Consider the following 13,483-nt stretch of genomic DNA (forward strand, 5'->3'; position numbering starts at 1 on the left):
AATCTAGTTGTATATTGTTTTTGTTGTTGTTGTTGTTATTGTTATTATTATTATTATTATTATTATTCTTAGAGTATGTTTTACTGAAAAGGTTAGTTAATCCAATGACTAGCCAAACAAGGAGACCAAAGCAGTTTAGCAGACAGAAATGAGTGTTAGTCTTGTGTGCGATTAATAAATTAATCTCTCTCTCTCTCTCTCTCTCTCTCTCTCTCTCTCTCTCTCTCTCTCTCTGTCCCAGGATGGCTCCTTTTGATGGCTCAGCATGGGAGGAGGAAGAAGAGGACTTTGCACCTCCCCAAGACGTTCCGTACTATAATAACTTTCCTGGGAAACAGCCACCCCCAGGAGGCCTGGTGGACATGAGAACTCGTCCTGGACACAGCACAGGAGCCACACTAGTGAGCTGTTTGGTGTTTTCATGTGCATGTTGTAGACCATGAGAGTGACTGTAGTTCAGTTAACAGCTGCACACAGGCTACAAATTCTGTAGCAGGACTGGGAAAAAAAAAAAAAAAACAGTCCTGTAATGCATATATATATATATATATATGGGAAAAAAAAACCCAACAACATTAAAACAGACGTTTTCAATTAAAGGAAAATATTTCCCAATGGAGTCTTACACAATGTGCAGCTGCCTGTAGTTGGCTTCAACTGTGGTTTTTTTTTTTTTTTTTTTTTTTTTTTTTTTGTTTATTTTGTTTTGGGTTTTTTCCCCACGCCGCCCCACTTACTTAACTGCACCCCACAGTGGTGACTAGTTTGACTGTATTAGTGGCCTAATTAGTTCCCATCACTTACATCACTTTTCCACCAGACATTTTCCATTACTAAATGACCTGCAGCCAAATTCACTGCTAATGTTAATGCTAGGTTAGCCTTCTTATCAGGGTACTAACAGAATTGAAAAGGGATATATTGGTGGAGCTAGAAAAAACATCATCAAAGCAACCTTTATAGAATTTAATAGAACCTCCAGAGAAGTCCTGTTTTCACAGGTACCAGTATGTGAGGGGAAAATGGACACAGGTACTTGCGCATAGTTCAGGATTCAGATTAGAGAAGTGTACTGTGTCGTACAACACTGTGAGGTGGAAATAAGGTATTTTTATAATACACAGGTGTCCAGTCTTATCCGCAAAGGGACGGTGGGGGGTTCAGGTTTTCATTCCAATCAAGCAGGTGCCACACCTGATTCTAGCTGTTTAATCAGGCTTTCAATAGACTCAGGTGTGTCTTCTGTTTTGAGTGGAATGAAAACCCGCACCCCCACCGGCCCTTTCCGGATAAGATTGGACACCCTGATATAATAGCTAAAATAATTTTTTTAAAATGTACTTTATATGCAAACAGTGTAGCCTGAACATGATTATAGCTAAGAGGTAAATTAGCAGTGCTCATGATTATTCATGATGATTATTGCAGGAAGGAGCTAGGTCACATATAAAATGATGGTAAACATAGGTAACCTAATACGCTGTTTCTTTCTATGTGTTTGCAGCCCTATGGCCAGCCTGGAGTAAATGACATCCATAAGCATCCTCTACCTCCACTGCCAGGTCAGTATCTGTTACAGTATTTTTGTCACTATTGTCATCAGTGCCCTCTAAATGCTAGCAGTGCTCACAGCATTGCTCTGAAGGTCACTGCTCTAATGACTATTCCCACTTCTCTTATTTTCTCTCTTTTCACATCTTATTCAGTGGGAGCAAAAGAAGGTGGCCTGTTTGATGACCCCTCGTATGTCAACGTGGATAAATCCCGCCCTCAAGTGGCCTCCGCTAATGGCAGTGCTCACAGAGATGCTTTCGACATGAGTGAGTAAAAATTACCCTCAAACGCTGAGCTTCTAGCTTTCCTGGACTTTATAGTTTTACTTCGTGAACCGTTCATCAGTGGGATCTGTTGGACTTAGTGTGAATGGTATTCACGCCACAGCGCAGTTGAATCTCTCTGATTGGTTAAAAGGTGTTGATTAATTGACTCTGACCGCTTTGGCTGGAATGCAAATCACAGGTTTATATTAAGGCACTAATTCGAATACGTTATCATGTCTATAGCAACAACTAATTGACAGGGACTTGTATGGCAGATGCGCCACGTAACCTACGAATAAAGGCTAAGAATAAACAATTTTGCGCATTTTGATCTCATGGCATTTTTTGGTTATTAACGTCAAAAGACGGGTGAAAAAGAAAGGCTGGTGAGAGAATGATTTAGAGCTGCTTTACTACAAGTAAAAACATTAACTTACTTGTCTCATGGACATTCCACAACATTAAATGGAACTAAAACGTTTAAATATGAGGTGTCCAATAAAGTTAGAAATTGTAAGCACTGGAAAATTGCCGTGGTACAAAAGGAATAAATCACTGTCAATAACTCGGCTTCGTCGCACCAAGCCATCATTCATTATTTTCCTATAAAAGCACACGTCGTCAAGCTTTATTGTTTATATATTACCCTTATCTACAGAGCCCTTTGATGATGCCCTCAGCGTGTCAGGCTCAGTGCCTCCTCTGGCTCAGCAGCTGCAGAGTGAGCCCTGGTTTCACGGTTCCCTGAGCCGCAAGAAGGCAGAGAAGCTGCTGAGCAAAGATGGCGACTTTCTTGTGCGTGAGTCGGGTACCACACCAGGCCAGTACGTGCTCACGGGCCAGCAAGGAGGCCAACCCAAACACCTGCTGCTGGTGGACCCGGAGGGAGTGGTGAGAATGAGGGGATAAAGGAGGAGCTGGAGAGGGAATGAGTTGGGTGGGGGGGAAGTTGATGATTATCTCAAAGAGATTTTGTGTATTCATTAAAAGCCATGTGATGATGATGATCATGGGTTATGTGGCATATTCCAAAATTCAATACAGTGTTATTGTGGATGTTGTTACTATACCAGCGTGGCTGGCTGTTTTTGATTTCCGTCTCATCCTCCCTCTCTCGTCTCTCTTTTGTAGGTTCGTACCAAAGACCATCGCTTTGAAAGCGTCAGTCACCTGATCAGTTATCACATGGACAACCGGCTGCCAATCGTATCTGCCGGAAGTGAGGTGTGCCTGCAGCAACCAGTGGAACGCAGAGCCTAAGTGTCACACACACTTACACACACACACACTGTTCTTCTTCTGCCATGGTGTCTCCTTCCTTCTCAATCTCTTGTAATTAGACTTTTCCAGAGATCGTCTCACTTTTTTTGCAGAGAGGATGAGCAACAACAAGAAAAAAATAGTAACAAAAGTAAGCTCTGTCCATCCATAATGAAGCTTGGAAGTGATGCGATCATTGGACTCATGGACCAAGAGAATTTCACAGCCTACAGATTAAGCTGTAAGAATAAAAGCGAGACTCCAATGGGGAAAACGAGCCAAAAAAAGAAAATCCAACAGACTGGTGTAGGATAGGTATTGGTGTAATGTGATGTCACGTCCCCTACAAAATGGCATGTATGAGTTAATCGTGAGATGTCTGGGCATTCAAGGGTTCAGCTGAAATATCCCTCAGTAACACTCCAAAGGTCATAGACTGCCGAAGAGAAGTGAAGTGAATCAGAGACTCGAAAGACTGGTATTTTGGTTTCATTCATTCATTCATTCTCAGATCTCTGGTTTATAAAGCCAGCAGAATCACTGCGTACAGACCGACACGTAGCTAGCCATTAATGCTGATGCTGATGTCATGAAGTAGATATAAATTACAGTAGTGGGAACTCATTCAGCCACTTTTTTTGGTAGATTCATTAGAATTAACATATTCTTCAAAATAAACAGGATCCTACTTGGAAATCTTCCCTAGCGGTTCCTATAAATCTCCCATTCACCATTTGGGAGTGTTTCAAAGCCACATATCATTCTATATGCAAAGAGGAATAGATTATATACTGTAGATTATACATATGATGAAGTTTTGTTTTTGGGTTTTTTTTTTAAAAAGAGAGAGATATTTACTTTCGTTGAAACGATGAACCCAGCAAGGAGCAGAGATGAGGATCAAAAGAAACACAACACACATCTAGAACCCTACAATCTGGACAGAATGGACTTGATGAAAGAGACCAAGAGTGAGAGACTGTATACAGAGTTGCTCCAAGCTCATCAGGACTCAAAAAAGGGGAGATGAGTTCAGTCCTCGCCGTAACGCATATCCTGTTGTGGTGATGTCATCTTCGAGAGCACCTGTATCATGAACTTTTTCTTTTTTTTTTTTTTTAAATTTAAAAAAAAAAAATTTTTTTTAGCTGTATATTTCACTTTTATCTGTGTTCGCCTTGACAATCTATCTCCGTGTGTACTTGAGTTGAAGTTTAAAAATGATGAGACTCAAAAGGAGTGAGGAGACATAAAGGTAAAATAATTATAATAATAATTTTAAAAAAAACAGATAGCGATGCTAAAATGAATCCAAATATGACACCCTGTTGCATATGATGCACATTTCTGAACTAGAGTAACATTCATTTCATATGAAATGTGTTATCATCACTGCCCTATAATCAAGGAACAAACACACTCCATCATTTCCTGTTTTTATGTTCCTATTAGAATTGTGCCTTTTCACTCAAGAAAACCACCAAATTAGGATGCAGTCGAAGTAAAGATGAAAACTCAAGAACTTCATTGGCGTTCCGAGTTTATAACGTTTTCTTCCCGGAATTCCTACACAAGTGTGTTTCAGTTTGATCCAGGTTTTAGTTGATGGTAATCTTAGTTGTTTCCTTGCACATTCTCTTAATCCTGCTGGTAAATAGTGCTCATGTGTTCGTGCTGTGCTGTGACTTAATGAAAACTTCTAGATATTGTTTCATGATGTTTCTTGCTTGTGATATAGTTTTCTTACCAGCTTCATAAACTGTACATAGATATCACATATCACAATGTTTATAATTCTTGTAAGCTCATCCAAGACCCAGACTGGATAAAGCCAGACCACCTTGTTATGAATGTCAGCATTGATTTGAAGAAGCAAGAAACCAATTAAAAATGATTTTTTTACTTCTTTCTTATAGATTTACTAAAGCATATATTCACTGCAGGGTTTGAGTTTATCACCAAATGTACCACTCAAGTGCAAAGAATTCTGTAATTGGAAACATGATATCATCATAATTAGTTAACTAGGAGTGGATCTGTATTAGACACAGTGGGTAATATTAGAGTATTGGCATTGATGTGTAGGGCAGGCAGACTCTTGTCTGTGGCTCAGTTTGCTGTCTTAAATTATTTGACTTCTTCACTCAACACTTGGGTGTCAAAAAAAGTGACTGGTGCAGTGCCAAGTACGGTCTACCCAGGGGTGTGGGTGCCTCACAGAATCCACACTGTTGCATGGAAACCCTCTGCAGTCTTTGTGTTATAGTTACAGTGGCTTATTTCTTCTTTTTTTTTTTTTTTCTTCTTCATGCGTGTGTACTCACCTTATGACTGATTGTGGTTTGTTTTTTTGTTTTGTTTTTTGCATTTTCTTGGCCAAAGGTTTATTTTGCCTTACCAGCACAAGACTTGTTTTTTTTTATGTTGCCTTTTCTTTTTGATTTATTTTAATATGCCTTTAATGTTCTTTTTTTTGGGGGGGGGGGGGGGGCATACATGTTTACATGTGTATCTTGAACTATAGATTGCATATATAAATGCATTATCAATACAGATGTTGAGTGTGTTTTATAATTTGGCTTACTTTTTTCCTAAATCTGCAGTTCTTCACATTTCACATGATTAACAGTATGTGCACGCAGTGTCAACTCCAAAATTACTGGCACCCTTCATGAGAATGGGCACAAATCTGGGCAAATATTGTATAAAATATATATTACACAATAATTTTTTTCCACTGCAACAATATGGGAAAACTGCTTACCTTTTACTGTAACTCAAATCCTTCTACTGAAGACGTTCTTTATTAAACAGTAGTATTTTAGGCCTCCCAGGTGACTATTTATAATGAACTTTACATTTTAGACATTAGAAACCTTAGAAGACATTAGAAGTATTCTTTGTTTTCCTCCAGGAAAAGCTACATCAAATGGTGCCAATAATTTTGAAACAGAAAAATGAAAAGTGTACATTTTGAAATAATGCTGTTATATTAAAACTGTAGTGTTCCCATATGTTCAGGCTCAAATATCCCTCTTTTCATGTTTGCTTTGGCCCATTTTCATGAAGGAAGCCAGTAATTCTGAGTTGATTGTATAAATTTGCTATTCCCCTATGCGTACGGTTAACGTTCTCTTCTGTTTTAAACATCCTACTTGCATAGGAAGGAAAGAACAATGTGAGTATTCAAAGCTTTTGCACTAGTCATGAAATGGACGCAGTGGATATGCCACTGATGCCCATAAATGGCTTCCTAAATCACATTAGAACAAAAGGCACCAGTTCTGTGGGGAGTAGAATGGACCAATCATGTGTTTGGGTAAATGTTTTGAGAAACATGTTCAGGATCTTTTCCCAGAACAAAAGATGAACTAAAGATGCACAATAGGGAGATTAAAGGTTTAATGACTGTACAATATAATGTCAGAGAATAGTAGAAAGTGCATGGTCCACTGGAATGTTCCTGAGCTGAATACAACATATAGATGCAGAAATAGTGCTGAGATCATTCAGGGACTGTGTGTGTAGATCACAGCAGATACTGAGGGGGTAGAAGGCGGTTTCGTTTTCGACGCTCTTAAGCACTGTACAGTGTCACACTGGAGAACTTTATCACTCAGGATCGAACGCAAGTCCACGCTACCCTTCGCAAATTTCTTGCCCGTTTTTTCAGCCATCCTTTCCAGTCTTCAGCGGGGAATCAGCACCAGATGCATCCTCAGCGCCCCCTGGCGCAGGCTGTGCCTGCCTCACTGGGCCAGAATCTGAGAGACCTGGCATACGGCTTTGGCCCTGGAAAGAAGCTGCTGGGAGGGAACATCTCCTATGGGGTCATCCAATCTTTGAAAGAGTGTCTTTACTTCCTGCTCTGCTGCTGGTGCATAAAAGAGATCCTGGACTGAAACAAATGAACGAGAATCCAAGATGATCTGGGAAAGTGAGGGCTTTGTTTTTCTCCTTTTATTCTTTGCCTCTTAATTTGAGAGTGATGGTGACGCTGAGTTGCCTGCTGCCTGAGGTAAGCAAAATGCAAACGACGTTCCATAATTTCATCTATAATTGAAAGCCACTGTCAGGATTGTAAAGAAGGTATACTGTAAATCATCTGTTAAAAAAGACAATTGTATCTTGAACCATTATTTAAGATAACACATTTGAAACCCTCTCATTTTTTGATTCCCAAGTAGTTAATTGTTAAGCTAACTCCTAATTGTTAAGTGAACTTTCTGAAATGTAAAATAATCAATGTGCCATTGTGAAGAAATATCCTGATTGTCAGATTAATATATTAAGTCAATATAACAGTGACTCACCAGGGAAATAAGCAAATTATCACCTTGGGTTATATTCAAATCCTTTTCATATATTCTTAATTATCAATATGCTAACTAGATCTACATTCTTAACAACATTAGGTTAGATCTGGAAAAGTATCTTAAATATGATAACCACGTTGGGGCCCTGGCATTGAATTCTATGTCCAGTAGCTTAGCTATTTTACCAATTACAGAAGCCGAAATCTTGGCTCATTCCTATAGACTGTTTCCACTCTTTTTAAAAATAAATAAATAAAAATCTTAAAGGTGGACTGGATGGTTAATGATTGTAGCTTAAGGTTCTTCTTGACTGAAAAGTGACCGCTGATGTAGTTTTCTACACAGAACCCTTTAGAGAACTCCAGTGAGACAAGCCAAAGCACCCATTGGGGTTATAAGATAGGAAAATTTTTCCTAAGAGTGTAGAAATTACATATTTTTTCTTTTAATACTTCTTTAACAATATCAAATGGGGTTGTGGCTGTTCCACTAGATGGAGCTCTAATAAAATGAAGAGACATTGTTTTGGGGGAGAAAAGTATTTTGTGCCTGCCAGTAAGAGAAGAGAAATTTCTGGGAGTCGAAAGGCCAGGACTGCCAGAGAGCCACTGCAGTGCTTTGGCAACAAGACATTTATCCCGCAATTGCTCAGCTCTGTTCTTTGATTGTAAATCTACTCCTGAGCTGTTCAGATGCTTTAGATAAAAATGTTGCCAGTTAATTAAATACTTGTAAATGTATAAACTGAGCTATTTTGACCTCTGCTTCTTTTCCAGTGTCCCTGAGTGAAGTGGCATGTTCCCATCACTGTCCAGCAGACCAATCAAGGATAACCGACTTGTCATAGCTGTGACAACAGAGGCCTTTGACCATGACATGAAGAAACAACCTTGTATTTTGTGTGTACAACTCCAAATGCAATAAATTTGGGGTTTTCCCTAAAGAAACAATGGGAATTATCTAGCAAACAGGAAACCCTTAGATGAACCTTTTTCCACCAATTTGGTCATCTGCCATTTCCCACCCACTTGCTAGCACTATCCCTATCACACCACAGCTACAACCTAGGGAGAGTGAAGGCTAACACACGCCCTCTGAGACATGTGAATCCAGCCAACTGCATCTTGCTCATTCTATATCATAGGGCAGTGTATCACACTCGGAGGAAAGCACCACTACCCTTTTCTGCACACATGAGCTCACAGACACTCGTGATTGACTAGCGTTGCTGTGATTGACAGAAAGTGAGTCTCCTGACCAGAGAGCACAGCCACTGATGGCTTTGGTATCATTAGGATTTGAACTTCGGATGATCGTGTTATGTTTTTAAAAATAAAAGAGCAAGAGTGTAGCTTCGTTCATTCATTCATTCATTCATTTACTCAATGCTTTTACCTCCTGTCAAAATTCCAACACACTGTCGTAACACATACGCAAAGCACACAATACTGTCATAAACCATAACACACAACACAATATTAATGTAGTTGGTGCATAGCAGATAGGGCAAATGCTTTTCTGTTGCTCCACTCGGGGGCTGGCCGTTTTACAGTTTTACCACTGTACCACTAGCTCAGAAAAATATTTCTATTCCACCTTTCTTAACCATCAATTTTACCATGTAAATATTACAGCTCACAATGATTTAGGATTTGGCTGTGCTAAAAGGCCTTCCAGTAAAACCTAATAGCATTCTCAGTGTACAGTTTTAATTTCGATCAACTGGACTCGTACACTTTAAACCAGACACCATGTTCATAAAAATTTTTATTATTTATTCCAAAATAAGTACAAAGCCAATAAGCAAACCATCATCTGCTTATTAAATCGATCACATTTCTGCCATCTGGAATCTGAATAGTAAAATATAATGAAAAATACTTTTCTAGTATTCACACCATATCTCATGTAACATAACAGGGTTATTGGCTTAATTCAGAGCAATGCAAATGCAATCTAAAGTTTACACAGAATGGTTCTAAAAACAAAAAGGATCCGGTGAGCAGCAGTTGTCTGAGCAGAAATGCCTTAGAGCGGTCCCAGGAAAATGACGAGACTGGTTCAACCTGACAGAAAGTCTTCACGTTACCACCCTTTACATCCGTAAATGTACAACCAGTTAGACCTTGGGGCGTATTGGCTAGAAAACCACATCAGGTTCCACTCCTGTCAGCCAAGAACAGGAATCTGAGGCTACGATGGGCATAGACTCACTGAAACTGGACAGTTGAAGATTGGAAAGGACCAGGTGATGTTTTTTTTGTTTGTTTTTCACACCATTCTGTGTAAACTCTAGAGACTGTTGTGTTTGAAAATCCCAGGAAATCAGCAGGTTCTGAAATACTCACAGCAGCCCATCTGGCACCAAATCCATGCCACGGTCAAAGTTTAAAATTTTTTTCCCTCATTCTGATGTTTGATCTGAGCATTAACTGAAGTTCTTGACCTGTACTGTATCAGCATGCTCTTATACATTGTGCTGCTTCCACATGATTGGCTGATTGGATAATTGCACGAATCAGCAGGAGTACAGATGTTCCTAATAACATGGACGATATGTCCAAAAGTCTCAACACAGATTTTTGTAACATACTCACAATCTCAGATATTACCCCCATTCTTATAAAGACATCAGTTACCAAAGTCTTCTCTTCGGTCTGCCTAGTTCTGTTTGTCTCAGAAAGGCATGCTGCTAGGGCTCTCCCTCGGCTCCTCCCTCTCTTTCTTTTACAATGAAAAGCTCCATCTCTTTTCACCCATTACTTTCACTCATCTCATGAACATACTGTATGTTTCAGATTCCAATAAATGGAGCATTTTTGTCCCACTCTATTGAACACAACACTCAGGGTCTGAAGCTTTGTGCTTCAGCTTCTGGGTACTACAAATGGAAAACACGTCAGTGCTGCAATATTATGGGTCGAGAGCTCAAGGAGAATCCACAGAGCCATTAAAGAATACTTAACTGTTTATTTCATTAAAAAAGCACTTTCTCTACACAGCTTGCCATACTTTTGTGCTGTGATTATTATCATTTATTATTTTACCTTGCTTAATATTAAAATTTTAAAACTTTTTGCAGCCAAGAACTCCTTCAACTGTAAAAATAAATGACATGAAGCACCTTTGACTATACTAAAATTATTCAGATACCAAGCTTATTATTTAAATGTGTACAATAATGTTTTGGTTATTTATTGCAGACATGGAGCTTTTTAGTCCTAAATACAAATTTCAGAACATACAACAGATTAATCAGTCCATACAGGATTTAGAGTTGAATTGAAACAACGTGAAATGGCGAAATCGCAATTGCACTAAATTGTTGTACTCATGTTCGACGCACGTGAATCGAACAGGGCTTCGGCTGAATGCGCATCGTGATGACGTCAAAATCTGCGGAAAGTCTGTGGTCATTTTGAAAAATTGCAAGGTCCTCCAAATCTTTCGGAGTTTGCTTGATTTTGCATTCATTTATGTGATCGCAAAATCCTGGAGGGACTGATTAAGTCCACGTTAGCATTACTTATATGTCTATTTGCGTTTGAGTTCTTGAGGTTTTGGACCAGTCAAATAGATTAACAACTACAGTATAATAATAATAATAATAATAATAATAATAATAATAATAATTAGGGCTGTTGATTTAACACGTTAATTTAGTGCAGTTAATTATGTCAAAAATAATGCATTAAAACGATTAACACATTTAATGCACCCTGTCCCACCCGGCCCCGCCCACCCCAGTACGTCATCTTACATTGCATGCAGTTGCTTAGTGACGAGCACGATGCAAGGCGACGAGCAAGCTCTGTTTGGCCGTCTGAAGGGAAATTTTATATTCAAAACGCATCCAGATGGAAGCACTGATAAGACCAAAGACTTTCTACAATAAGTAATTTGCATACCATCAAAGCAGTTCTAGCCTGAACTCAAAGCATGTTTTAGCGAGCGCTACAGTCAACATACACCGCCAAACCACACTGACCGAGATCAGGCAGCACAAAATTATTAAGTCTACATCAGAAAAACGAACATATGCGATAGCTAAATGGATTGCTGTGGACTGTAGACCTGTTAATATGGTGGAAGACAAGGGGTCGATGAAAGCATTTCGAACTGCATCCTCAGATACAACCTAAAAGTTTCCATCCATCCATCCATCCATCTTCTGTACCACTTATCCTTTTCAGGGTCACGGGGAACCTGGAACCTATCCCAGGGAGCATCGGGCACAAGGCGGGGTACACCCTGGACAGGGTGCCAATCCATCACAGGGCACACTCACATACACAATCACACACCCATTCATACACTACAGACACTTTAGACCAATCAGCCTACCATGCATGTCTTTGGACTGGGGGAGGAAACCCCTGCAGCACGGGGAGAACATGCAAACTCCGCACACGCAGGGCCCTTGTGGGAATCGAACCCCCGACCCTGGAGGTGTGAGGCTAACCACTAAGCCACCATGCGCCCCACCTAAAAATTGATATGCAATAAATTCTATGTTGAATAAAAAAAAAAATATATATATATATATATATATATATATATATATATATATATATATATATATATATATATATATATATATATATATTTCTTTCTAAAGCTACTTTTATAACGTTTATTTAGTGATTTTCTCATCTAACAAAAGAATGACTTCAATGATCTTTTTTTTGGGGGGGGAGGGGGTGATTCTCAGCCAAAATTGATGTGATTAATTGCAATTAATTCAATTAATTAATTGGCACATCATGCCATTAATTTGATGAAAATTTGAATCAATTGACAGCCCTAACAACAACAACAACAGCAATAATAGTAATAATAATAATAATAATAATAATAATAATAATGGTTTGCACATTTGGCTGGGGGTTCAAATCCCGCCTCTGCCCTGTGTGCAGAGTTTACATGTTCTCCCCATGCTTTGGGGGTTTCTTCTGGGTACTCCGGTTTCCTCCCCCAGTCCAAAGATGTGTTGTAGGCTGAGCGGCTTTACCAAATTGTCTGTAGTGCGTGTATGAGTGTGAGAATGTGTGTGTGACTGAACCGGTGATGGGTTAGCACCCTGTCCAGGGTGTCCCCTGCCTTGTTCCCCCTAGTTCCCTAGGAAAGGCTCCAGGCTCCCCCGCGAGGATAAGCCCACTGTGTATGATAAGCAGTATGGGGTATGGAAAATGGATGGATGGATCGCTGGCTATGCTTCACAGACCCCACTTTGAGAACAGTGGCCTTGAGAATGTAAAACCAACGTGACACACCACTGAGTATTCAGCAACTGCATGGGTGCAAGTTGTCTGAGAAAACATCAGGTCACAATGTCCATCCATCCATCTTCTACCGCTTACTCCTTCTTCAGGGTCGCAGGGAACCTGGAGCCAATCCCAGGGAGCATCGGGCACAAGGCAGGGTATACCCTGGACAGGGTGCCAGTCCATCACAGGGCACAATCACATTGACACTCACACACTACAGACACTTTAGACACGCCAATCAGCCTACCATGCATGTCTTTGGACTGGGTGAGGAAACCCCCGCAGCCTGGGGAGAACATGCAAACTCCGCACACACATGGCCCCTTCGGGAATCAAACCCCGGACCCTGGAGGTGTGAGGCAAACGTGCTAACCTTGGGACTGGGCCACTAAGCCACCAGGTCACCAGGTCTACTGATAATTCCTGTTGGGATGAAGAAGGAGAGACTCTGACACAATGGTTTGATCCTGAGTGGCACACGTATGAATAATAGGAATGAGAACAAACAATAAGACCATGAGCCTTGTAAGCACAAGGTGTGATTAGAGATCATTGATTTGTATTAACACTAAAAAAATTAAACTCCTTCACCACTGCCAATACAATAAGAATTATTTGTCTCATGTAACGAATATATAATCAGCATGTAATTTACTTGGTTAGTATGTAAACCGTGTGACTTAAAAAAAAATTCTGGATTTAGTAATTTGGAAGATTTATGTATATGCTTTCCTGGCCTTGAATAAAGAAGAAACTTCACTCAGAGATTTTGTCATCACCTCTCTTTCATTAAGATTGCCATCACAGTGAGCTGTTGTTG

At 39.8% G+C, this 13,483-nt stretch overlaps 2 protein-coding genes across 6 annotated transcripts in view; both read left to right on the forward strand.

Annotated features, from left to right (window-relative positions):
- shc1 (SHC (Src homology 2 domain containing) transforming protein 1) overlaps positions 1–5,635 on the forward strand; it is a 42,684-nt gene extending 37,049 nt beyond the window's left edge. For all 5 annotated transcript variants that reach the window (XM_053623867.1, XM_053623875.1, XM_053623887.1 and 2 more), the window contains 5 exons: positions 242–401; positions 1,505–1,562; positions 1,707–1,820; positions 2,479–2,711; positions 2,952–5,635. In XM_053623867.1, the coding sequence (XP_053479842.1) occupies positions 242–401; positions 1,505–1,562; positions 1,707–1,820; positions 2,479–2,711; positions 2,952–3,080 (694 nt within the window). In that variant the 3' untranslated portion in view covers positions 3,081–5,635. The remainder of the gene's footprint in view (positions 1–241; positions 402–1,504; positions 1,563–1,706; positions 1,821–2,478; positions 2,712–2,951) is intronic.
- A 142-nt stretch (positions 5,636–5,777) lies between these two features.
- Positions 5,778–7,453, forward strand: lenep (lens epithelial protein). The gene has a single exon (XM_053623892.1). The coding sequence runs from the start codon at positions 6,791–6,793 to the stop codon at positions 6,980–6,982; it is 192 nt and encodes a 63-aa protein (XP_053479867.1). The 5' UTR covers positions 5,778–6,790; the 3' UTR covers positions 6,983–7,453.
- The last annotated feature ends 6,030 nt before the right edge of the window (positions 7,454–13,483 follow it).

Source organism: Ictalurus furcatus, chromosome 1 (assembly GCF_023375685.1).
Source record: "Ictalurus furcatus strain D&B chromosome 1, Billie_1.0, whole genome shotgun sequence".
NCBI classification, from domain to species: domain Eukaryota; kingdom Metazoa; phylum Chordata; class Actinopteri; order Siluriformes; family Ictaluridae; genus Ictalurus; species Ictalurus furcatus.